Source organism: Oncorhynchus mykiss, unplaced genomic scaffold (assembly GCF_013265735.2).
Source record: "Oncorhynchus mykiss isolate Arlee unplaced genomic scaffold, USDA_OmykA_1.1 un_scaffold_85, whole genome shotgun sequence".
Taxonomy (NCBI): domain Eukaryota; kingdom Metazoa; phylum Chordata; class Actinopteri; order Salmoniformes; family Salmonidae; genus Oncorhynchus; species Oncorhynchus mykiss.
The window spans coordinates 2,141,322-2,167,979 of NW_023493658.1; the positions used below are offsets into that span (position 1 = coordinate 2,141,322).

At 51.3% G+C, this 26,658-nt stretch overlaps 2 protein-coding genes across 7 annotated transcripts in view; one reads left to right on the forward strand and one right to left on the reverse strand.

Moving 5' to 3' along the window:
* Window positions 1–6,179, forward strand: part of LOC110497190 (ETS-related transcription factor Elf-2) — a 40,364-nt gene extending 34,185 nt beyond the window's left edge. For 2 of the 5 annotated variants that reach the window (XM_036971875.1, XM_036971876.1), the window contains exons 6-11: window positions 620–706; window positions 2,505–2,697; window positions 3,371–3,769; window positions 3,927–4,101; window positions 5,179–5,415; window positions 5,632–6,179. In XM_036971875.1, the coding sequence (XP_036827770.1) occupies window positions 620–706; window positions 2,505–2,697; window positions 3,371–3,769; window positions 3,927–4,101; window positions 5,179–5,415; window positions 5,632–5,946 (1,406 nt within the window). In that variant the 3' untranslated portion in view covers window positions 5,947–6,179. Of the gene's footprint in view, window positions 1–619; window positions 707–2,504; window positions 2,698–3,370; window positions 3,770–3,926; window positions 4,102–4,367; window positions 4,416–5,178; window positions 5,416–5,631 lie in introns of those variants that run through there. The other 3 variants (XM_036971877.1, XM_036971879.1, XM_036971880.1) reach the window with 3 other exon arrangements.
* Window positions 6,180–13,413: 7,234 nt separating this feature from the next.
* Window positions 13,414–26,658, reverse strand: part of LOC110497191 (nocturnin) — a 21,882-nt gene continuing 8,637 nt past the window's right edge. Inside the window, exons 1-4 of one of the 2 annotated variants that reach the window (XM_036971895.1) lie at window positions 25,402–25,564; window positions 15,386–15,688; window positions 14,891–15,222; window positions 13,414–14,692 (exon numbers count right to left, since the gene is read on the reverse strand). In XM_036971895.1, coding sequence (XP_036827790.1) covers window positions 14,162–14,692; window positions 14,891–15,222; window positions 15,386–15,688; window positions 25,402–25,414 — 1,179 coding nt within the window. In that variant the 5' untranslated portion in view covers window positions 25,415–25,564 and the 3' untranslated portion in view covers window positions 13,414–14,161. Of the gene's footprint in view, window positions 14,693–14,890; window positions 15,223–15,385; window positions 15,689–25,401; window positions 25,565–26,658 lie in introns of those variants that run through there. The other variant, XM_021573179.2, reaches the window with a different exon arrangement.

Consider the following 26,658-nt stretch of genomic DNA (forward strand, 5'->3'; position numbering starts at 1 on the left):
TGTATCTTGTAGACAGGATGTTGATGTTAAATAGGACTGGCTGTATCTTGTAGACAGGATGTTGATGTTATATAGGACTGGCTGTATCTTGTAGACAGGATGTTGATGTTATATAGGACTGGCTGTATCTTGTAGACAGTATGTAGATGTTAAATAGGACTGGCTGTATCTTGTAGACAGTATGTAGATGTTAAATAGGACTGGCTGTATCTTGTAGACAGTATGTTGATGTTATATAGGACTGGCTGTATCTTGTAGACAGGATGTTGATGTTAAATATGACTGGCTGTATCTTGTAGACAGGATGTTGATGGTATATAGGACTGGCTGTATCTTGTAGACAGGATGTTGATGGTATATAGGACTGGCTGTATCTTGTAGACAGGATGTTGATGGTCAATAGGACTTGCTGTATCTTGTAGACAGGATGTTGATGGTCAATAGGACTTGCTGTATCTTGTAGACAGGATGTGGATGTTAAATAGGACTTGCTGTATCTTGTAGACAGAGCGCCGTATATTGGGAGATTGCACGCAATGTGAAATGTTCATGTCTTCGACCCATGTCAATTGATTTGATTGATTTTTGAATAACTTTATTGGTCTGTTTGTCTGTGTAGCGGGGAGGAAGCCAAAGACCCACCCGCCTGCTGTGTCCAACGGATCGCCGGACCTCAGCATCAAGAAGAAAACCAGAGAAGGAAAAGGTGGGACACACCAAGCATACAGAAAGGACACCTCCATAAACCCCTAGGATTTCATGTGTTGATTAAGGGGTTTGGACTTAATTTTCCCACAACCAAGTGTTCATCAACCATATTCTTTGTGAAGTTTAACCTGTTGTTTAAGCCTGTAGAGGGAGGGATAAATATGGTCTCTGTTCGACCGACCCGCCTGTCTCTCTGTTCGACCGACCCGCCTGTCTCTCTGTTCGGCCGACCCGCCTGTCTCTCTGTTCGACCGACCCGCCTGTCTCTCTGTTCGACCGACCCGCCTGTCTCTCTGTTCGACCGAGCCGCCTGTCTCTCTGTTCGGCCGACCCGCCTGTCTCTCTGTTCGGCCGACCCGCCTGTCTCTCTGTTCGACCGACCCGCCTGTCTCTCTGTTCGACCGACCCGCCTGTCTCTCTGTTCGGCCGACCCGCCTGTCTCTCTGTTCGACCGACCCGCCTGTCTCTCTGTTCGACCGACCCGCCTGTCTCTCTGTTCGACCGAGCCGCCTGTCTCTCTGTTCGGCCGACCCGCCTGTCTCTCTGTTCGGCCGACCCGCCTGTCTCTCTGTTCGACCGACCCGCCTGTCTCTCTGTTCGACCGACCCGCCTGTCTCTCTGTTCGGCCGACCCGCCTGTCTCTCTGTTCGGCCGACCCGCCTGTCTCTCTGTTCGGCCGACCCGCCTGTCTCTCTGTTGGCCGACCCTCCTGTCTCTCTGTTGGCCGACCCGCCTGTCTCTCTGTCGGCCGACCCGCCTGTCTCTCTGTCGACCGACCCGCCTGTCTCTCTGTCGACCGACCCGCCTGTCTCTCTGTTCGGCCGACCCGCCTGTCTCTCTGTTCGGCCGACCCGCCTGTCTCTCTGTTCGGCCGACCCGCCTGTCTCTCTGTTCGGCCGACCCGCCTGTCTCTCTGTTCGGCCGACCCGCCTGTCTCTCTGTTCGGCCGACCCGCCTGTCTCTCTGTTCGGCCGACCCGCCTGTCTCTCTGTTCGACCGACCCGCCTGTCTCTCTGTTCGGCCGACCCGCCTGTCTCTCTGTTCGGCCGACCCGCCTGTCTCTCTGTTCGGCCGACCCGCCTGTCTCTCTGTTCGACCGACCCGCCTGTCTCTCTGTTCGACCGACCCGCCTGTCTCTCTGTTCGACCGACCCGCCTGTCTCTCTGTCGACCGACCCGCCTGTCTCTCTGTCGACCGACCCGCCTGTCTCTCTGTTCGGCCGACCCGCCTGTCTCTCTGTTCGGCCGACCCGCCTGTCTCTCTGTTCGGCCGACCCGCCTGTCTCTCTGTTCGGCCGACCCGCCTGTCTCTCTGTTCGGCCGACCCGCCTGTCTCTCTGTTCGGCCGACCCGCCTGTCTCTCTGTTCGGCCGACCCGCCTGTCTCTCTGTTCGGCCGACCCGCCTGTCTCTCTGTTCGGCCGACCCGCCTGTCTCTCTGTTCGGCCGACCCGCCTGTCTCTCTGTTCGGCCGACCCGCCTGTCTCTCTGTTCGGCCGACCCGCCTGTCTCTCTGTTCGACCGACCCGCCTGTCTCTCTGTTCGACCGACCCGCCTGTCTCTCTGTTCGACCGACCCGCCTGTCTCTCTGTTCGACCGACCCGCCTGTCTCTCTGTTCGACCGACCCGCCTGTCTCTCTGTTCGACCGACCCTCCTGTCTCTCTGTTCGACCGACCCTCCTGTCTCTCTGTTCGACCGACCCGCCTGTCTCTCTGTTCGACCGACCCCCCTGTATCTCTGTTCGACCGACCCGCCTGTCTCTCTGTTCGACCGACCCGTCTGTCTCTGGTCCCCCAGGCAGCACCACGTACCTGTGGGAGTTCCTGTTGGACTTGCTCCAGGACAAGAACACGTGTCCCAGGTACATCAAGTGGACTCAGAGGGAGAAGGGCATCTTCAAGCTGGTGGACTCCAAGGCCGTGTCCAAGCTGTGGGGCAAACACAAGAACAAACCTGACATGAACTATGAGACCATGGGACGGGCTCTGAGGTGAGGGTTTACCCTACAACCGTCTAGCACTTGAAATGGCATTGACTGTGGAAGCTGAGTTAGCTGTGTAGGTTGTTGGTTTGGATGAGTTCCTCTGAGGAACATGATCCCCTCCCTCCGTCTTCCCCCTCTCTCCCTATCCCCTTCCTCCTCTATTTCCTTCCCTCCGTCTTCCCTCTCTCTCTCCCCCTCCTCTCTCCCTATCCCCTCCCTCCCTATCCCCTCCCTCCTCTATTTCCTTCCCTCCGTCTTCCCTCTCTCTCTCCCTATCCCCCTCCTCTCTCCCTATCCCCCTCCTCTCTCCCTATCCCCTCCCTCCTCTATTTCCTTCCCTCCGTCTTCCCTCTCTCTCTCTCCCTCCTCTCTCCCTATCCCCTCCCTCCCTATCCCCTCCCTCCTCTATTTCCCTCCCTCCGTCTTCCCCCTCTCTCCCCCTCTCCTCTCTCCCTATCCCATCCCTCTATTTCCCTCCCTCCGTCTTCCGTCTCTCTCTCCACTCTCCCTATCCCCTCCCTCCTCTATTCCCCTCCCTCCTCTATTCCCCTCCCTCCTCTATTCCCCTCCCTCCTCTATTTCCCTCCCTCCTCTATTTCCCTCCCTCCTCTATTTCCCTCCCTCCGTCTTCCCTCTCTCTCACTCTCCTCTCTCCCGCCCTCTCCTCCCTCTCTACCAGATACTACTACCAACGTGGTATACTGGCCAAGGTCGAAGGTCAGCGGCTGGTCTACCAGTTCAAGGAGATGCCCAAGAACATCGTTGTCATCGAGGACGACAAGGCCGACTCCAGATCGGGCGATCTTATTGGCTCAGAGAAGTCTTACCACGAGAGAGTCCTGCCCTCGTCGGAGACGATACTGAACGTGGCCGAGCTCGCCACGACGCCCACCATCCTGAGGGGTGGGACTAGAACCGTAGTCCATCCTCCGGTTGCTAAGGGCAACAAGGCGGTGATGACGGGGGGCGGGGCGGCGGTGGGGGGGGTTCCGAGGATAGTGACCATTTCCACGGCGCCAGACGGAACCCAGACGCAGCATTCTCACACGGCCATCATCCCCACTTCCTCAGGACCCAGGTTAGAGACACACCCTGATACTGACCCTGAAACATACAATTCACTTCGCAGGCTTTATGCTGAATGTAAAACAGTTTATCTATCTAGCGATATCTAGTAAGTTTGTATTTACAAAACTTTGTCACGGACTCCATTTTGTTATCGTTTCCGTCTCCAGGACTGTACGGGTTGCCATGCAAGTGCCTGTAGTCATGACAACGTCACTGGGCCAGAAGATCTCAACGGTTGCCGTGCAACAGGCGCCAGGGACGTCGGGAGGCCAACCGACGTACCAATTGGCCAACGCCTCTCCCATCGGCACGGCAACGGGCAACGCGAACTCCCAACCGAAGGTGGGTAACCACGCTAGTTGGTGTGTCAGCTAGCTACTCTGTAGTGTAGACAGAATGGACAGTTAGACGGCTGAGCGACACAGACACGCCTCATACTAACCAAGTCCACGATTCAAAACTCTGTATAGATCTAGAATGTGTAGACCTGTTCCTGACCATATCTCTTCTCTCCAGGTTGTAATCAGACCCCCCCCCCCCCCCCCCCCCACACTCTGTATAGATCTAGAGTGTGTAGACCTGTTCCTAACCATCTCTCTTCTCTCCAGGTTGTGATCCAGACCCCCCCCCACTCTGTATAGATCTAGAATGTGTAGACCTGTTCCTAACCATGTCTCTTCTCTCCAGGTTGTAATCAGACCCCCCCCCCCACTCTGTATAGATATAGAATGTGTAGACCTGTTCCTAACCATGTCTCTTCTCTCCAGGTTGTAATCAGACCCCCAACCACTCTGTATAGATATAGAATGTGTAGACCTGTTCCTGACCATATCTCTTCTCTCCAGGTTGTGATCAGACCCCCCCCCCCACTCTGTATAGATCTAGAATGTGTAGACCTGTTCCTAACCATCTCTCTAGGTTGTAATCAGACCCCCCACTCTGTATAGATCTAGAATGTGTAGACCTGTTCCTAACCATCTCTCCAGGTTGTAATCAGACCCCCCACTCTGTATAGATCTAGAATGTGTAGACCTGTTCCTAACCATATCTCTTCGCTCCAGACTATCCCCACTCTGTATAGATCTAGAATGTGTAGACCTGTTCCTAACATCTCTCTTCTCCAGGTTGTGATCCATACCCCCCCACTCTGTATAGATGTAGAATGTGTAGACCTGTTCCTAACCATCTCTCCAGGTTGTAATCAGACCCCCCACTCTGTATAGATCTAGAATGTGTAGACCTGTTCCTAACCATATCTCTTCTCTCCAGGTTGTGATCCAGACTATCCCCACTGTATAGATCTAGAATGTGTAGACCTGTTCCTAACCATATCTCTTCTCCAGGTTGTGATCCAGACTATCCCCACTGTATAGATCTAGAATGTGTAGACCTGTTCCTAACCATATCTCTTCTCTCCAGGTTGTGATCCAGACCATCCCCACTATGGTTCCAGCCACAGCGGAGAACGGAGACAAGATCACGGTCCAACTGGCTAAGATCATCACCATCCCGGCCCACCAGCTGGCCCAGTACCAGCAGCAGACCAAGCCTGGCCTGGGGGGTTCCCCGACGGGCAGCATCTCTCTCCTGGGCGGGACAAACTCCTGGGGGGTACGAGCCCTGGCACCTCATGTTACCATGGCTGCAGGGACACAGGTGTCTGTTTTAAAAATAGTTTTTTTATTGGCCATTTTAAGCTAAAAATCAGAAAACACATATTTTGAAACATCAATACTGAAATACAAGTATAAAAGTATTGCATTTGGGCACAGACTTAATGTGTTTCTTTGTGTATTAATTTATTTATTTTTGTTACAAATTCAAACATTGTCTTCATTTATGGAATTACAAATTGTATCCCCCGTGACCAAGGTGATGAGGCTGGCCGTTCCCACAACGCTGCATCATCATCAACAACAACAACAACAGACACATCATATCGTCACGACGACGCAAGGTGGCGGGACCGGGACGGCGGTGGTCACCGTGACGACGACGACAGCCAATCAGAGCGCTCCGGTGGCGGCATCCCACATCATCAGCGGCATCATCAAGAGATCTGCCACGGCGACGAGAGAACCGCAGCAGCAGCAGCAAGCCAAGACGCTGACCGTTAAAACGGTACAGGCCCTCCCCGTCCAGACCACGTTACCGGAAGCACCGGAGATCATCACGGTAGTCGTCTAAATCAGAGGAGGGTCCCGCCTGAGATCAAGTCAGAAGATCCGGAGTGTTGAGGCCACAAGTACGGACACACACACACCACACACACACACACACACACACCACACACCACACACCACACACACACCTCAACATTGTTTGTACAGTTTTTGCCCACGTAGTTTGTTCCTCTTTTTCTACATGACAGTCTGAGAGACTATAAAGACCCACAACCAGCTCTGATTTACCCTGGGGGGGGTCTACCTTCCTACCACAGCCTCATCTCTATGGGGGTTGGGGGGGGGGGTCTACCTTCCTACCACAGCCTCCTCTTTTTCTACATGACTGAGAGACTATAAAGACCCACAACCAGCTCTGATTTACCCTGGGGGGGGTCTACCTTCCTACCACAGCCTCATCTCTATGGGGGTGGGGGGGGGGTCTACCTTCCTACCACAGCCTCATCTCTATGGGGGTTGGGGGGGGGGGGGGTCTACCTTCCTACCACAGCCTCATCTCTATGGGGGTGGGGGGGGGGGTCTACCTTCCTACCACAGCCTCATCTCTATGGGGGTTGGGGGGGGGGGGGTCTACCTTCCTACCACAGCCTCATCTCTATGGGGGTGGGGGGGGTCTACCTTCCTACCACAGCCTCATCTCTATGGGGGTGGGGGGGGGGGGGGGGGGTCTACCTTCCTACCACAGCCTCATCTCTATGGGGGTGGGGGGGGGGGGTCTACCTTCCTACCACAGCCTCATCTCTATGGGGGTTGGGGGGGGGGGGGGTCTACCTTCCTACCACAGCCTCATCTCTATGGGGGTGGGGGGGGGGGGGGGGGTCTACCTTCCTACCACAGCCTCATCTCTATGGAGACCCAGTATGCATCCCAAATGGCCCCCTATTCCCTATACAGTACACTACTTCTGTAGGGAATAAGGGTGTCATTTGAGTCGTACAATACTGTCGGTTACCCAGCCAACATAGGAACCCAGCAATGACTTTTCAACAGGGAAGAATCTCCTTCAGAAAAAGGGACCAAGTCAAGTTTAAATCACTACATGTTCTGTTTCTGACAGATGAGACACTAGCTGACTAAGCTACAACGGACAAAACGAGAACACTAAAAGGCTAATTATTAAAAACCAAAACAAATGTGAACTGGAAAGGAGAGAGATGGAGGAGGGGGGGGGGGGGGGGGGGGGGTTTGTATAGAAATGTATCTGTGTACGACCAGCATTTGATTTGCCGAATCACTGTGCGTAAACAAACCACACGAAAGACTGCGGGCTGTTCTAGGATCAGCTCTTACAAGACTGCGGGCTGTTCTAGGATCAGCTCTTACAAGACTGCGGGCTGTTCTAGGATCAGCTCTTACAAGACTGCGGGCTGTTCTAGGATCAGCTCTTTCAAGACTGCGGGCTGTTCTAGGATCAGCTCTTACAAGGGGAAAATAAAAAGAGCCAAAGGGACTTGTGTGTGTGTGTATATAACTATTATACAGTTTAGGGGGAATTCAATTCACAACAAAACAGCCTTAGAATAATCTGTTTTTATTTGTCATTCATTGTTTATAAGATAATTTAGCTTTTTTTTTGTGTGTTACGGTTTCTTGATCTTTTTGGATACCTTGTACCAAGCACAGTGTTATAAAACAATACCATTGTTCTACTATAGTCTGAAGCCCAGGTCAGTGGGTTGGTTACAGGGTTTGGGGTCAAAACCATTACAATTCAGGAAGTAGACTGAAATTACAATTCTCTTCAATGATAAAAATAATAAAAAATTAGCATTGACTGTAATAGAAATGGAATTGACTCCCAACCCTGGTTGGTTCTAGTAGGCCTTGACCATAGGCTTACTACATCTACATCCCCACGGTAACCGTCTCTAGGGTAACTGCTCGTCAGCCATCTTGGCTCCGCCCCCTACCTTTCCTTAGTCGTATGAAGAGGGAGAAAGCTGTTCGGACTGAACTAGTTTGTATATTCAACATTTGAAGTATATTCTATTTTGTTGTACTCTTGTTTCAAAGTGTATTCAAGTAGATTTTACTGAAATATATAAAAAAAAAACATTTGAATTAACCGACTTCCTGTTTTGTCTTTTGTTTAAATGAAATGATGCTTTTCCAAAGGTGACGTTTCTGCATTTGTGGTAAATGCTGTTGTTGGCTCAGACCTGGGCCGTGTTAGAGAGGTGATCCACACACCTGTTGTTGGCTCAGACCTGGGCCGTGTTAGAGAGGTGATCCACACACCTGTTGTTGGCTCAGACCTGGGCCGTGTTAGAGAGGTGATCCACACACCTGTTGTTGGCTCAGACCTGGGCCGTGTTAGAGAGGTGATCCACACACCTGTTGTTGGCTCAGACCTGGGCCGTGTTAGAGAGGTGATCCACACACCTGTTGTTGGCTCAGACCTGGGCCGTGTTAGAGAGGTGATCCACACACCTGTTGTTGGCTCAGACCTGGGCCGTGTTAGAGAGGTGATCCACACACCTGTTGTTGGCTCAGACCTGGGCCGTGTTAGAGAGGTGATCCACTGGGAACCCTTCTCTCTGGGACCTGTTAGAGAGGTGATCCACTGGGAACCCTTCTCTCTGGGCCGTGTTAGAGAGGTGATCCACTGGGAACCCTTCTCTCTGGGACCTGTTAGAGAGGTGATCCACTGGGAACCCTTCTCTCTGGGCCGTGTTAGAGAGGTGATCCACTGGGAACCATTCTCTCTGGGACCTGTTAGAGAGGTGATCCACTGGGAACCCTTCTCTCTGGGCCGTGTTAGAGAGGTGATCCACTGGGAACCCTTCTCTCTGGGACCTGTTAGAGAGGTGATCCACTGGGAACCCTTCTCTCTGGGACCTGTTAGAGAGGTGATCCACTGGGAACCCTTCTCTCTGGGACCTGTTAGAGAGGTGATCCACTGGGAACCCTTCTCTCTGGGCCATGTTAGAGAGGTGATCCACTGGGAACCCTTCTCTCTGGGACCTGTTAGAGAGGTGATCCACTGGGAACCCTTCTCTCTGGGACCTGTTAGAGAGGTGATCCACTGGGAACCCTTCTCTCTGGGACCTGTTAGAGAGGTGATCCACTGGGAACCCTTCTCTCTGGGACCTGTTAGAGAGGTGATCCACTGGGAACCCTTCTCTCTGGGACCTGTTAGAGAGGTGATCCACTGGGAACCCTTCTCTCTGGGCCATGTTAGAGAGGTGATCCACTGGGAACCCTTCTCTCTGGGACCTGTTAGAGAGGTGATCCACCGGGAACCATTCTCTCTGGGACCTGTTAGAGAGGTGATCCACTGGGAACCCTTCTCTCTGGGACCTGTTAGAGAGGTGATCCACTGGGAACCCTTCTCTCTGGGCCATGTTAGAGAGGTGATCCACTGGGAACCCTTCTCTCTGGGCCGTGTTAGAGAGGTGATCCACTGGGAACCATTCTCTCAGGGACCTGTTAGAGAGGTGATCCACTGGGAACCCTTCTCTCTGGGCCGTGTTAGAGAGGTGATCCACTGGGAACCCTTCTCTCTGGGCCGTGTTAGAGAGGTGATCCACTGGGAACCCTTCTCTCTGGGACCTGTTAGAGAGGTGATCCACTGGGAACCCTTCTCTCTGGGACCTGTTAGAGGTGATCCACTGGGAACCATTCTCTCTGGGACCTGTTAGAGAGGTGATCCACTGGGACCTGTTAGAGAGGTGATCCACTGGGAACCCTTCTCTCTGGGACCTGTTAGAGGTGATCCACTGGGAACCCTTCTCTCTGGGACCTGTTAGAGGTGATCCACTGGGAACCATTCTCTCTGGGACCTGTTAGAGAGGTGATCCACTGGGAACCCTTCTCTCTGGGCCGTGTTAGAGAGGTGATCCACTGGGAACCATTCTCTCAGGGACCTGTTAGAGGTGATCCACTGGGAACCCTTCTCTCTGGGCCGTGTTAGAGAGGTGATCCACTGGGAACCATTCTCTCAGGGACCTGTTAGAGGTGATCCACTGGGAACCATTCTCTCTGGGCCGTGTTAGAGAGGTGATCCACTGGGAACCATTCTCTCTGGGACCTGTTAGAGAGGTGATCCACTGGGAACCCTTCTCTCTGGGCCGTGTTAGAGAGGTGATCCACTGGGAACCCTTCTCTCTGGGACCTGTTAGAGAGGTGATCCACTGGGACCTGTTAGAGAGGTGATCCACCGGGAACCCTTCTCTCTGGGACCTGTTAGAGAGGTGATCCACTGGGAACCCTTCTCTCTGGGCCGTGTTAGAGAGGTGATCCACTGGGAGCCATTCTCTCTGGGACCTGTTAGAGGTGATCCACCGGGAACCCTTCTCTCTGGGCCGTGTTAGAGAGGTGATCCACTGGGAACCATTCTCTCAGGGACCTGTTAGAGGTGATCCACCGGGAACCCTTCTCTCTGGGCCGTGTTAGAGAGGTGATCCACTGGGAACCATTCTCTCTGGGCCGTGTTAGAGAGGTGATCCACCGGGAACCCTTCTCTCTGGGACCTGTTAGAGAGGTGATCCACCGGGAACCCTTCTCTCTGGGCCGTGTTAGAGAGGTGATCCACCGGGAACCCTTCTCTCTGGGACCTGTTAGAGGTGATCCACTGGGAACCCTTCTCTCTGGGACCTGTTAGAGGTGATCCACCGGGAACCCTTCTCTCTGGGCCGTGTTAGAGAGGTGATCCACTGGGAACCCTTCTCTCTGGGACCTGTTAGAGAGGTGATCCACTGGGAACCCTTCTCTCTGGGACCTGTTAGAGAGGTGATCCACTGGGAACCCTTCTCTCTGGGACCTGTTAGAGAGGTGATCCACTGGGAACCCTTCTCTCTGTTCCAGCCGACATGGGCCGTGTTAGAGAGGTGATCCACTGGGAACCCTTCTCTCTGTTCCAGCCGACATGGGCCGTGTTAGAGAGGTGATCCACTGGGAACCCTTCTCTCAGGGACCTGTTAGAGAGGTGATCCACTGGGAACCCTTCTCTCAGGGACCTGTTAGAGAGGTGATCCACCAGGAACCCTTCTCTCTGGGACCTGTTAGAGAGGTGATCCACTAGGAACCCTTCTCTCAGGGACCTGTTAGAGGTGATCCACTGGGAACCCTTCTCTCTGGGACCTGTTAGAGAGGTGATCCACTGGGAACCCTTCTCTCTGGGACCTGTTAGAGAGGTGATCCACCAGGAACCCTTCTCTCTGGGACCTGTTAGAGGTGATCCACCAGGAACCCTTCTCTCTGGGACCTGTTAGAGAGGTGATCCACTGGGAACCCTTCTCTCAGGGACCTGTTAGAGAGGTGATCCACCAGGAACCCTTCTCTCTGGGACCTGTTAGAGGTGATCCACTGGGAACCCTTCTCTCAGGGACCTGTTAGAGAGGTGATCCACTGGGACCTGTTAGAGAGGTGATCCACTGGGACCTGTTAGAGAGGTGATCCACCAGGAACCCTTCTCTCAGGGACCTGTTAGAGGTGATCCACTGGGAACCCTTCTCTCAGGGACCTGTTAGAGAGGTGATCCACCAGGAACCCTTCTCTCTGTTCCAGCCGACATGCAGTGAAATACAACGTAGCTGACGACAACTAGTAACCCTTTGGTTGCAGGGATTCTGTTTCTAAACAGTCCCATTCAGGGTTTAACCAGAACTAGTTGAACGGGAGGCAACAGACTGGCTTCAATCGCTCAGCTGGTTGGTGCAGAGTGACGGCGTTCACCACCCGCCTGACTTACAAACGGCTGTAATGTGTGTAGACGGAGTACAGAAGTTTAGTAGCTCCGGTTCATTTAATCAGAGTTCTAGGTTCCATCCCCATCAGGAACACACAGCAGACGGTAGGTACTATGTCGTAGTTAATGTCCACATTTCACATGCTGGTGATAACTGTAGTTCCACAGCTTACCACCAGGGGACATTGGATGGCATTTCAACTGGTGAGGTAGGAAGTGATTTATAATGTGTAGAACACCACACAGAGGCAGAAAAGAAGGGCAGATTATTTTATTGCACATAGGCTGACAGTTTGAATATAAACTACTGTATTGGGACTGATGCTCTGTAAATAACTGGGTCAGTTGGTAGTACGTGGCACCATGCCAGGGATATGGTTTAGTTTCCTACTGGGGCCACCCATACAATGTAGACACACACTACTGGAAGTTTGTTTTGGATAAAATACATCTAGATCCTGTTTACATTACAAATGAAATGTACCGTGGTGGTACACTCACCCCCAGCTGACCAGGGGTACGTTCAGATAGAAATATGCTATTTAGAACAAACGCTCATCTCTGACGTATACAGTAAGGAATCACGTTGGCTCTATTTAGTGGTATTTCTATATGCAATGTTCAATAATGTTTTTGTACTGAACAAGTATCAGTAGGCATTAATGACACACCTGACCAGAAAAGGACATATATATATATATACACACACAGTAAGAGCAAAATCCCCCTCTGCAGTTGAGGAAATGCTGATGAACAAAACAAGTTTAACACGTATTCAGACACCTTTACTTTCCCCACATTTTGTTACAGATTCATTTTAAAATGTAATACTTTTCATCAATCGACACCCACAATACCCCGTAATGACAAAGCAAAAACATTTCCATAAGTATACAGCCTCAAGTGTTCTTGAGTATGACGCTACAAGCTGGTCACAGCTGTATTTGGGAAGTTCCTTTCAAGCTCTGTCAGGTTGGATGGGGAGCGTCGCTGCACAGATATTTTCAGGTCTTTCCAAAGATGTCCGATCAGGTTCAAGTCCGGGCTCTGGCTGGACCACTCAAGGACAGAGACTTGTCCCGAAGCAACCCCTGCGTTGTCTTGGCTGTGTGCTTAGGATCGTTGTCGTGTTGGAAGGTGAACCTTCACCCCCCAGTCTGAGGTCCTGTGTGCTCTGGAGCAGGTTCATCAAGGATCAGTCTGTACTTTCTGTTAATCTTTGACTCCATCCTGACTAGTCTCCCAATCCCCACAGCATGATGCTGCCACCACCATGCTTTACCATAGGGATGGTGTCAGGTTTCCTCCAGACATGACACTTGGCATTCATGCCAAAGAGTTCAATATTGGTTATCATGGTTAGAGTCCTTTAGGCAAACTGCAAACGGGCTGTCATGTGCCTTTTACTGAGGAGTGGCTTCCACCTGGTCACTCTACCATAAAGGCCTGATTGGTGGAGTGCTGCAGAGATGATTGTCCTTCTGGAAGGTTCTCCCATCTCCACAGAGGAACTCTGGAGCTCTGTCAGAGTGACCATCAGATTCTTGGTCAAGGCCCTTCTCCCCCGATTGCTTAGTTTGGCCGGGCGGACAGTTCTGGGAAGAGTCTTGGTGGTTCCAAACTTCTTCCATTTCAGAATGATGGAGGCCACTGTGTTCTTGGGGACCTCCAATGCTGCAGAAATATTTTGGTACCCTTCCCCAGATCTGAACCACGACACAATTCTCTCTCGGAGCTCTACGGACAATTCCATTGTCATGCACTGTCAACTGTGGGACCTTATATAGAGACAGGTGTGTGCCTTTCCAAATCATGTCCAATCAATTGCATTTACCACAGGTGGACTCCAATCAAGTTGTAGAAACATCTCAAGGATGATCAATGGAAACAGGATGCACCCGAGATCAATTTCAAGGCCCATAGCAAAGTATTGCTATAAGTGATGTATTTCTAAAAACCTGAATTGACTTTGTCCATTGTGGAGTATTGTGAAGATTGTGATGAAAAACATACATTTTAGAATAAGGCTGTAATGTAACAACATTTTGAAGAAAGTCAAGGTGTCTGAATACTTCCCAAAATGCACTGTAATACTTCAGAATATTTAGGCAAGTTAACTCCTAGTTAGCCGGCTAACCCCTTGATCCTGCTCTGTAGGATTACCCTCTTGAACTGAAGCAGCCCAGGACAATAGTAGCAGGTAGGGTGCAATCATCACAGTGTCAGAGGTACAACAACAGCACCTCTACTGTAGACAGGAACCATAGAGCCTAGTTTCAGCAGTCTGTCCAGTCCATTCCTCTCGGTCTCTCCTTCAATCAGTGTTTTAAATCGATAACATGACTTCTGAAAAGTAAGCTCACACCAAGCGGGTAGTCTCCTCGCTATTTCCCTCCTCCTGTTCTCCAGTCATCATACTCCAGAGAGATGGGTTCGGACTCAGAGGGACAGTGGCGCTTCTATTCCCTCCATCCCTCGTTCTGTTCCCTCCATCCCTCGTTCTGTCAATCAAATGTCCATATGATCCTCTTCACTCCTCCTCCTGCTTTTTAAAGCTGAAGTCACACACCAGCGAGAGGTGATCGGAGGGGTAGTTGTACGACGGAAGCCTGTTGGGGCCAATCTGTTCCTCTGTAGGCATATCCAACACGGCGTCCACACTGAAAGCTTCTCTAGAGTACCAGATATAATCCAATGTGTTGCAACACTCTCCCGTCGGCCGGATCTTCCACGTGGTATAGGCTGGTTCCGAAAGCCCGTCCCGGCTTAACCGTTTATAGGCGGAGTCAAGGATCAACGGTGACGAGGCGAAACGCTGGTAGACGTCCTCGGAAGGCACAGCGTTGAAGTCGCCGCAGACAAGGAGAGGGGTGTCTGGGGTGACGCCGATGGGACCCGAAGGACCCCCCGGTGATTGGGTGAGGGTGGTGAGGTTCCGGAGAAGGTCGGAACCCTGGGCACTACGGAGGCATTCCCAGCCGCTCCGGGCTTTGAGGTGCGTCACGGCAACACACAGCCGCCGGCCTGTCACCCTGCAACGCAGCGTCGTGACAACCGCCACCTGTAGGGAAGACAAATGCATTAAACAGTGGCTGTCCAGGAGGAGGGTTGACCTATGACCTCTCTTGCCTGTTATAAAATAGGATCCTGAGGTAATCGACGTGCTTGTAAATCAGAGTTTCCATCCTATTAGACGTTGTCAGACCAGTGATTTACTTCAAGGAAGGAAGGACAGTTCGACTGGCATAGTTTTACAGACCTGGTTGGTGGGTGTGAAAAGGGCACACAGCCGGACATTCACACTATCCACCAAGTCCAACCGGGCTTCATCGTAGAACAGAGCACATCCATCCGGACCGTTGTTGCCCTCCACATCCAAACACGGAGACCAGGGCTTGGGGCAGAAGTTGCCGCGGTAACCCAGGCTGGCCAGGATTGGCTGGAAGGTGTCGTAGTAGTGGTCGACTTCCTGTAGACACAGGATGTGAGGCCGGTAGGTGAGGATCTCTTCTAGGATGAGGTATTTACGCTCCGCCCAGTTCAGGGCTTCCAGGGGACAGTTGACGAAACTGTCCATGCCTTCACCTAGAGCTGGAGGGAGAGAGAATTCATCCGTCAGTCCATCCATCCATCTCACTGTCCTCGATGCCAATTAAAATGAGCAATAATATACCATTTAATAGCCCTGAATGAGATGAAACGTTCATGACTATTTTTTGCTAAAGAAAGGCTACAATTTAAAAACCATATTTACCTTGAGCCAGTATGTTCCACTGCATAACTCTGATGGTCCTCTGGGTGGCATCGTTGTCCACTTCCTCCCTGTCCACCTCTCCCTCCCCGGGGCAGATGAAGGCTCTGAGGAGGCGAGGAGGCCTGTCCCGTAGAGCCTCCTCACACTCCCTCAGCAGCTGCAGGGGGTGCCCCCCCGGGGGAGAGTGACACCCCTGTGAGGGGGAGGGGTGCTGGGCCAGCGGGGTGGTAGTGGTGCTGGTGCTGACTAGGGTCTGGGCCAGGGAGCTGTAGAGTCTACTGGCACCACTGCCCATTGGACAGACTGGAGAGAGACAGAGAGAGGGTGTAGGGAGATAGAAAACATTGTAGGAGTTGAGTTACAACAATAACATGATCATGTGATATTTTACAGGACACTTTAATCCAATACCAAGTCCCAAACTATTTTAACCACAACTCTGTGATCCCCACAACATAGAACCACACAAAGGGCCAACAAGGGTAGCCCGAGGTTGATTCCATCCCAGAAATAGGTGTCAGTCTCTAGGGAGAAGTCCTGCGAACCCTGGGCCTCACTCCCCACGTGTCTGGTTCCTCACACTGTAACAGGGCCTAGTGTTGTACTGATCCATGTCTACTGAAGCTTTTCCCTACACACTGATCTTAGGTCAGTTTTCCCTCCAGCCCTTTATGGTTAAGGATTTGGGGAAGCTGATCCTAGATCTGTGCTTAAGGGTGACATTTATCCTCTCTCTCTCTCTCAATTCAGGGAGGATCCGACTAACCTAATCCCCTTGGTCAATCAGGAGTAAGTTCAAAGGTGAGATTGGGGTTGTTGCCAGGTGAAGGGGTAAAGGTCACCTATTGACTCGCCATTTGACTTGGAACACAGAACATATTGACAACCAAAGGCCTTTTTGTTTTCGCCCCAGAAAGTTTTCTATGAAAAACACTATCTGAATAGGACATCTATGGGTGGACTATCGGAACGGTGTGCGTGTTTGCAAAGCAAATTGTGTGGTTCAGTTCATGTGTGGATACAGAAAGACTGCTTGTTAGCTGGTTCTGACTGTCACAGCTGGCTGATGTGCCTTACCTTGTCCTGGGACAACAGTAGCTCTGTGTGCTATGAGGGAGTGTGTGTGTGTGTGTCATCTCTGGTTTCAGACAGTCAGTGTATATGTGTGTTTCCTTCCTCCATAGTGTGTGTCTCATCTCTGGTTTCAGACAGTCAGTGTATATGTGTGTTTCCTTCCTCCATAGTGTGTGTGTTCTTTTGGCTCCGTCTCACTCCACTTTCAGTCGGTCAATATGTGTGTGTGTGTGTGTGTGTGTGTGTAGTATTTATTTCCCTGCTTCCTCTTTACTCTCTAGTCACATGCACCAGTGACCCTACAGCCCAGTTTGTAGTGACTGTGTGTGTGAGCACATGGACAACAGTATGCTGTGAGATAAACATCACTGTCAGCTGACTGTGTGTTCTTCTTCTTGCCCACTCTGGACACATGAACCAGTAAGGCTCAGTTTATAAAGGACTCCATCTCCCAGCTCTCACATGAACCAGTAAGGCTCAGTTTATAAAGGACTCCATCTCCCAGCTCTCACATGAACCAGTAAGGCTCAGTTTATAAAGGACTCCATCTCCCAGCTCTCACATGAACCAGTAAGGCTCAGTTTATAAAGGACTCCATCTCCCAGCTCTCACATGAACCAGTAAGGCTCAGTTTATAAAGGACTCCATCTCCCAGCTCTCACATGAACCAGTAAGGCTCAGTTTATAAAGGACTCCATCTCCCAGCTCTCACATGAACCAGTAAGGCTCAGTTTATAAAGGACTCCATCTCCCAGCTCTCACATGAACCAGTAAGGCTCAGTTTATAAAGGACTCCATCTCCCAGCTCTCACATGAACCAGTAAGGCTCAGTTTATAAAGGACTCCATCTCCCAGCTCTCACATGAACCAGTAAGGCTCAGTTTATAAAGGACTACATCTCCCAGCTCTCACATGAACCAGTAAGGCTCAGTTTTTAGTAGGACTCCATCTCCCAGCTCTCACATGAACCAGTAAGGCTCAGTTTATAAAGGACTACATCTCCCGGTCTAATGGCAGCTTGTAGTTGGACTACATCTCCCAGCTCGGTCTAGTCTTCATTGTTTCTAAATACTAGTTGAATCTCTGATGGCCTTCAGTTGAACTGGATTAGCCTCATCTAGTCCCCTGACATTAGTATCTCTCTACCTCAATACTGATCTAGGGTCAGTATGGTTATTAACCTCATGAAGGTAAAAGGTTATGTCTGGCGAAGGGTGATCTGATCCTAGATCTGTGGTTAATGGACCCATATAAAACGGGAAGGGTGATCTGTTCCTAACTGGTGTTTCGGCTTCCAAGAGGAGCAGTTGTCTAAGGAACTGCATCTCAGTGCTAGAGGTGTCACTACAGACCCTGGTTTGATCCCGGGCTGTATCACAACCGGTCGTGATCGTGAGTCCCATAGGGCAGAGTACAATTGGCCCAGTGTTGTCCGGCTTAAGGGAGGGTTTGGCCGGGGTAGGCTGTCATTGTAAAATAAGAATTTGTTCTTCACTGACTTGCCAAGTTAAATACAGTTAAATAAAACAATAATGTATGAGTAAATCAAAACCTAAAACGATTAGGTAGGTTACTAAGCAACAAACAGACATTACCACTAAAACCTCATCTCTGTGCCAAGACCAATAGCCATCCAGAAACAGTCAGTGGTCAGCAGTTTAACTATCTGCTGTTTGTTCTATTGCTGATTCCTGACGATCTCATACTGGCCCATAGGTCCTGAGGATCTCATACTGGCCCATAGGTCCTGAGGATCACATACTGGCCCATAGGTCCTGAGGATCTCATACTGGCCCATAGGTCCTGAGGATCTCATACTGGCCCATAGGTCCTGAGGATTTCATACTGGCCCATAGGTCCTGAGGATCTCATACTGGCCCATAGGTCCTGAGGATTTCATACTGGCCCATAGGTCCTGACGATCTCATACTGGCCCATAGGTCCCGAGGATCTCATACTGGCCCATAGGTCCTGAGGATCTCATACTGGCCCATAGGTCCTGAGGATTTCATACTGGCCCATAGGTCCTGAGGATCTCATACTGGCCCATAGGTCCTGACGATCTCATACTGGCCCATAGGTCCCGAGGATCTCATACTGGCCCATAGGTCCTGAGGATCTCATACTGGCCCATATGTCCTGAGGATTTCATACTGGCCCATAGGTCCTGAGGATCTCATACTGGCCCATAGGTCCTGAGGATCTCATACTGGCCCATAGGTCCTGAGGATCTCATACTGGCCCATAGGTCCTGAGGATTTCATACTGGCCCATAGGTCCTGAGGATCTCATACTGGCCCATAGGTCCTGAGGATCTCATACTGGCCCATAGGTCCTGAGGATCTCATACTGGCCCATAGGTCCTGAGGATTTCATACTGGCCCATAGGTCCTGAGGATCTCATACTGGCCCATAGGTCCTGAGGATCTCATACTGGCCCATAGGTCCTGAGGATCTCATACTGGCCCATAGGTCCTGAGGATTTCATACTGGCCCATATGTCCTGAGGATCTCATACTGGCCCATATGTCCTGAGGATCTCACACTGGCCCATAGGTCCTGAGGATCACACACTGGCCCATAGGTCCTGAGGATCTCATACTGGCCCATATGTCCTGAGGATCTCACACTGGCCCATATGTCCTGACGATCACATACTGGCCCATAAGTCCTGACGATCACATACTGGCCCATATGTCCTGACGATCACATACTGGCCCATAGGTCCTGAGGATCTCATACTGGCCCATATGTCCTGAGGATCTCATACTGGCCCATAGGTCCTGAGGATCTCATACTGGCCCATAGGTCCTGAGGATCTCATACTGGCCCATATGTCCTGACGATCTCATACTGGCCCATAGGTCCTGAGGATCTCATACTGGCCCATAGGTCCTGAGGATCTCATACTGGCCCATAGGTCCCGAGGATCTCATACTGGCCCATAGGTCCCGAGGATCTCATACTGGCCCATAGGTCCCGAGGATCTCATACTGGCCCATAGGTCCTGAGGATCTCATACTGGCCCATAGGTCCTGAGGATCTCATTCTGGCCCATAGGTCCTGAGGATCTCATACTGGCCCATATGTCCTGAGGATCTCATACTGGCCCATATTTCCTGAGGATCTCATACTGGCCCATATGTCCTGAGGATCTCATACTGGCCCATATGTCCTGAGGATCTCACACTGGCCCATAGGTCCTGAGGATCTCACACTGGCCCATAGGTCCTGAGGATCTCACACTGGCCCATATGTCCTGACGATCTCACACTGGCCCATAGGTCCTGACGATCTCATACTGGCCCATATGTCCTGAGGATCTCATACTGGCCCATATGTCCTGAGGATCTCACATTGGCCCATATGTCCTGAGGATCTCACACTGGCCCATAGGTCCTGAGGATCTCACACTGGCCCATAGGTCCTGAGGATCTCATACTGGCCCATATGTCCTGACAATCTCATACTGGCCCATATGTCCTGAGTATCTCATACTGGCCCATATGTCCTGACGACACACCACATGTCCCTCCCTATCTGTTGCTCTGAGACCAGGACATGGCTGTTTACCAGGGTGTGATGAGCAGGTGCATGGTTTGAACCAGAGCTATGGTAACCAGGTCAGACACAGTGATGGGATAAAGGTTTTGCTCTTAAACAAATACTGCACTTCGGTCTACATGTTCAGTGTGTGTGTCGGTCGCTGACAAATTAAACACATGCATCATATGGATATTTATCAACAGGATCCCCAGTCTCTGACCCCTAGTCTCTGACCCCTAGTCTCTGACCCCTAGTCTCTGACCCCCTAGTCTCTGACCCCCTAGTCTCTGACCCCCTAGTCTCTGACCCCTAGTCTCTGACCCCCAGTCTGACCCCTAGTCTCTGACCCCTAGTCTCCGACCCCTAGTCTCTGACCCCTAGTCTCTGACCCCCAGTCTCCGACCCCTAGTCTCCGACAAATTAACCAAATGCATCATATGGATATTTATCAACAGGATCCCCAGTCTCCGACCCCCAGTCTCTGACCCCCAGTCTCTGACCCCCAGTCTCTGACCCCCAGTCTCCGACCCCTAGTCTCCGACCCCTCCGACCCCCAGTCTCCGACCCCCAGTCTCCGACCCCTAGTCTCCGACCCCCAGTCTCCGACCCCCAGTCTCCGACCCCCAGTCTCCGACCCCCAGACTCTGACCCCCAGACTCTGACCCCCAGTCTCCGACCCCCAGACTCTGACCCCCAGTCTCCGACCCCCAGTCTCTGACCCCCAGTCTCTGACTAATGAACCACATGCATCATATGGATATTTATCAACAGGATCCCTAGTCTCTGACCCCTAGTCTCCGACCCCTAGTCGGACCCTAGTCTCCGACCCCTAGTCTCCGAACCCCAGTCTCCGACCCCTAGTCTCCGAACCCCAGTCTCCGACCCCTAGTCTCCGACCCCTAGTCTCCGAACCCCAGTCTCCGACCCCTAGTCTCCGACCCCTAGTCTCCGACCCCTAGTCTCTGATCCCCAGTCTCCGACAAATGAACCACATGCATCATATTAATATTTATCAACAGGATCCCTAGTCTCCGACCTCTAGTCTCCGACCCCTAGTCTCCGACCCCCAGTCTCCGACAAATGAACCACATGCATCATATGAATATTTATCAACAGGATCCCTAGTCTCTGACCCCTAGTCTCCGACCCCTAGTCTCCGACCCCTAGTCTCCGACCCCTAGTCTCTGACTCCTAGTCTCCGACCCCTAGTCTCTGACTCCTAGTCTCCGACCCCTAGTCTCCGACCCCTAGTCTCCGAACCCCAGTCTCCGACCCCTAGTCTCCGACCCCTAGTCTCCGACCCCTAGTCTCTGACCCCCAGTCTCCGACAAATGAACCACATGCATCATATGAATATTTATCAACAGGATCCCTAGTCTCCGACCCCTAGTCTCCGACCCCTAGTCTCCGACCCCCAGTCTCCGACCCCTAGTCTCCGACCCCCAGTCTCCGACCCCCAGTCTCCGACAAATGAACCACATGCATCATATGAATATTTATCAACAGGATCCCTAGTCTCCGACCCCTAGTCTCTGACCCCTAGTCTCTGACCCCCAGTCTCTGACCCCCAGTCTCCGACCCCTAGTCTCTGACCCCCAGTCTCCGACAAATGAACCACATGCATCATATAAATATTTATCAACAGGATGCCTAGTCTCTGACCCCTAGTCTCTGACCCCTAGTCTCTGACCCCTAGTCTCTGACCCCTAGTCTCTGACCCCCAGTCTCCGACAAATGAACCACATGCATCATATGAATATTTATCAACAGGATCCCTAGTCTCCGACCCCTAGTCTCCGACCCCCAGTCTCCGACAAATGAACCACATGCATCATATGAATATTTATCAACAGGACCCCTAGTCTCCGACCCCTAGTCTCTGACCCCTAGTCTCTGACCCCTAGTCTCTGACCCCTAGTCTCTGACCCCCAGTCTCCGACCCCCAGTCTCCGACCCCTAGTCTCTGACCCCCAGTCTCCGACAAATTAACCACATGCATCATATGAATATTTATCAACAGGATCCCTAGTCTCTGACCCCTAGTCTCTGACCCCTAGTCTCTGACCCCTAGTCTCCGACCCCCAGTCTCCGACCCCCAGTCTCCGACAAATGAACCACATGCATCATATGAATATTTATCAACAGGATCCCTAGTCTCTGACCCCTCGTCTCTGACCCCTAGTCTCTGACACCTAGTCTCTGACCCCTAGTCTCTGACCCCTAGTCTCTGACCCCTAGTCTCCGACCCCCAGTCTCCGACAAATGAACCACATGCATCATATGAATATTTATCAACAGGATCCCTAGTCTCTGACCCCTAGTCTCTGACCCCTGGTCTCTGACCCCTAGTCTCTGACCCCCTAGTCTCTGACCCCCTAGTCTCTGACCCCTAGTCTCTGACCCCTAGTCTCTGACCCCTAGTCTCTGACCCCTAGTCTCCGACCCCCAGTCTCCGACAAATGAACCACATGCATCATATGAATATTTATCAACAGGATCCCTAGTCTCTGACCCCTAGTCTCTGACCCCTAGTCTCTGACCCCTAGTCTCTGACCCCTAGTCTCCGACCCCCAGTCTCCGACAAATGAACCACATGCATCATATGAATATTTATCAACAGGATCCCTAGTCTCTGACCCCTAGTCTCTGACCCCTAGTCTCTGACCCCTAGTCTCTGACCCCCAGTCTCCGACAAATTAACCACATGCATCATATGAATATTTATCAACAGGATCCCTAGTCTCTGACCCCTAGTCTCTGACCCCTAGTCTCCGACCCCCAGTCTCCGACAAATGAACCACATGCATCATATGAATATTTATCAACAGGACCCCTAGTCTCTGACCCCTCGTCTCTGACCCCTAGTCTCTGACCCCTAGTCTCTGACCCCTAGTCTCCGACCCCCAGTCTCCGACAAATGAACCACATGCATCATATGAATATTTATCAACAGGACCCCTAGTCTCTGACCCCTAGTCTCTGACCCCTAGTCTCCGACCCCCAGTCTCCGACCCCCAGTCTCCGACCCCCAGTCTCCGACAAATGAACCACATGCATCATATGAATATTTATCAACAGGATCCCTAGTCTCTGACCCCTAGTCTCTGACCCCTAGTCTCTGACCCCCAGTCTCCGACAAATTAACCACATGCATCATATGAATATTTAACAGGATCCCTAGTCTCTGACCCCCAGTCTCCGACCCCCAGTCTCCGACAAATGAACCACATGCATCATATGAATATTTATCAACAGGATCCCTAGTCTCTGACCCCTCGTCTCTGACCCCTAGTCTCTGACCCCTAGTCTCCGACCCCCAGTCTCCGACAAATGAACCACATGCATCATATGAATATTTATCAACAGGATCCCTAGTCTCTGACCCCTGGTCTCTGACCCCCTAGTCTCTGACCCCCTAGTCTCTGACCCCTAGTCTCTGACCCCTAGTCTCTGACCCCTAGTCTCTGACCCCTAGTCTCCGACCCCCAGTCTCCGACAAATGAACCACATGCATCATATGAATATTTATCAACAGGATCCCTAGTCTCTGACCCCTAGTCTCTGAGCCCTAGTCTCTGACCCCTAGACTCTGACCCCTAGTCTCCGACCCCCAGTCTCCGACAAATGAACCACATGCATCATATGAATATTTATCAACAGGATCCCTAGTCTCTGACCCCTAGTCTCCGACCCCTAGTCTCTGACCCCTAGTCTCTGACCCCTAGTCTCTGACCCCTAGTCTCTGACCCCTAGTCTCTGACCCCTAGTCTCCGACCCCTAGTCTCCGACCCCTAGTCTCTGACCCCTAGTCTCTGACCCCTAGTCTCTGACTCCTAGTCTCCGACCCCTAGTCTCTGACCCCTAGTCTCTGACCCCTAGTCTCTGACCCCTAGGCTCTGACCCCTAGGCTCTGACCCCTAGGCTCTGACCCCTAGGCTCTGACCCCTAGGCTCTGACCCCTAGTCTCTGACCTCTAGTCTCCGACCCCTAGTCTCCGACCCCTAGTCTCCGACCCCTAGTCTCCGACCCCTAGTCTCCGACCCCTAGTCTCCGACCCCTAGTCTCTGACTCCTAGTCTCCGACCCCTAGTCTCTGTCTCCGACCCCTAGTCTCTGACTCCTAGTCTCCGACCCCTAGTCTCTGACCCCTAGTCTCTGACCCCTAGTCTCTGACCCCTAGTCTCTGACCCCTAGTCTCTGACCCCTAGTCTCCGACCCCTAGTCTCCGACCCCTAGTCTCTGACCCCTAGTCTCTGACCCCTAGTCTCTGACCCCTAGTCTCTGACCCCTAGTCTCCGACCCCTAGTCTCCGACCCCTAGTCTCCGACCCCTAGTCTCCGACCCCTAGTCTCCGACCCCTAGTCTCCGACCCCTAGTCTAAACAGATCTGAATCACTACTGCACCTCGTTCTGAACGAAGTCCCTCCATCTAAATGAATGGCAGCTCTGAAGACTCATCACAGAAAGACAACAGAGTTTACATACAGAGAGATGTCGCTAGCGTCCCAGTCCCTTTGCGTCACCTTGACAGTGACCAAGACAACTGTGTGCTTCTCAACCAACATAAACACCTCTGTGTTGACCCACTAGGGGCCCTCGCAAAGTCTGACCTTATTGGGTGAAATAGAACACCCCTCCCCCAAACAACTCCGCTCTCAACCAAACAAGGATCACACTACAATTTAAGAAAACATCACACACACATCTACCAAAACATGAGGATATCCACAACAATATGAAGGAGAATTCATCTGTTACATGACAACATCCAGGAGCTCAATCAGTTAAATAAACACCAGTGGTACTTGTAGTGTACTGGTGTTTCCCTTTTAATTCACTGTCAGATAATCCCCATCAGCAACAAGTCACCTCAGACGTAAGAGAGCCTTTCCCATTACAACGACCAATATAAAACCTGCTAACACAAGACTTTAATAAACACCAGTGGTACTTGTAGTGTACTGGTGTTTCCCTTTTAATTCACTGTCAGATAATCCCCATCTGCAACAAGTCACCTCAGACGTAAGAGAGCCTTTCCCATTACAACGACCAATATAAAACCTGCTAACACAAGACTTTAATAAACACCAGTGGTACTTGTAGTGTACTGGTGTTTCCCTTTTAATTCACTGTCAGATAATCCCCATCTGCAACAAGTCACCTCAGACGTAAGAGAGCCTTTCCCATTACAACGACCAATATAAAACCTGCTAACACAAGACTTTAATAAACACCAGTGGTACTTGTAGTGTACTGGTGTTTCCCTTTTAATTCACTGTCAGATAATCCCCATCTGCAACAAGTCACCTCAGACGTAAGAGAGCCTTTCCCATTACAACGACCAATATAAAACCTGCTAACACAAGACTTTAATAAACATTCCACAGTCATGCTCACCCATAGTTTCCATCAGTCTCTTCCTTCCGTGTGTATCTGACTGACAGTCTTGAGAAAGAACCGTCAGTAAAATGTTGCTCAACGTTTGATAAACACTTGGTGTCTCGTCTCTCGTCGAGTGTCTGAGAGACGTACTCAGTGTGTTTCTGAGTGAGCTCAATGTTCACTACACCTTATAACCCAGAGGGAGGGAGGGAGGGCGGGAGAACAGAAAGAGGGAAGGGAGGGAGGGAGGGAAGGGGAGAGAGAGAGAGATTAGGAGGGAGTGAGGGCAGCAGTCCATATGAGGCGTCACCACAGATCATGTGCTTGGGGACAGGATATAAAGCTACACAATCTCAACCGCTGATTCACCACACAGGGTGCGTTCTTGTATAAACAGACGTAGACGTAGGGAGGGTTATTTCACCACACAGGGTTTGTGGTTTGGTTCATGATAATAGAGTTAGTGGAATCAATGCCAGTCCTTAGCCAACAGCCACTTCAGCGTCACACACAGTTCCTCAATACGTCCAGAGACAGAACGGTGACATGAGACGTCCACAGACCCGTTGTATCTGCTCATGTTCCTGACCACAGATGACGTAGGAAAAACACATTTATTCAAGCATTTCAGAAATTAAATTTTTCCACTTCATATTGTGTAACTGTCCTCTCCTCTCCTATCGTGTCTAACTGTCCTCTCCTCTCCTATCGTGTCTAACTGTCCTCTCCTCTCCTATCGTGTCTAACTGTCCTCTCCTCTCCTATCGTGTCTAACTGTCCTCTCCTCTCCTATCGTGTCTAACTGTCCTCTCCTCTCCTATCGTGTCTAACTGTCCTCTCCTCTCCTATCGTGTCTAACTGTCCTCTCCTCTCCTATCATGTCGAACTGTCCTCTCCTATCATGTCGAACTGTCCTCTCCTCTCCTATCGTGTCTAACTGTCCTCTCCTCTCCTATCGTGTCTAACTGTCCTCTCCTCTCCTATCGTGTCTAACTGTCCTCTCCTCTCCTATCGTGTCTAACTGTCCTCTCCTCTCCTATCGTGTCTAACTGTCCTCTCCTCTCCTATCGTGTCTAACTGTCCTCTCCTCTCCTATCGTGTCTAACTGTCCTCTCCTCTCCTATCGTGTCTAACTGTCCTCTCCTCTCCTATCGTGTCTAACTGTCCTCTCCTCTCCTATCATGTCGAACTGTCCTCTCCTATCATGTCTAACTGTCCTCTCCTCTCCTATCATGTCGAACTGTCCTCTCCTCTCCTATCATGTCGAACTGT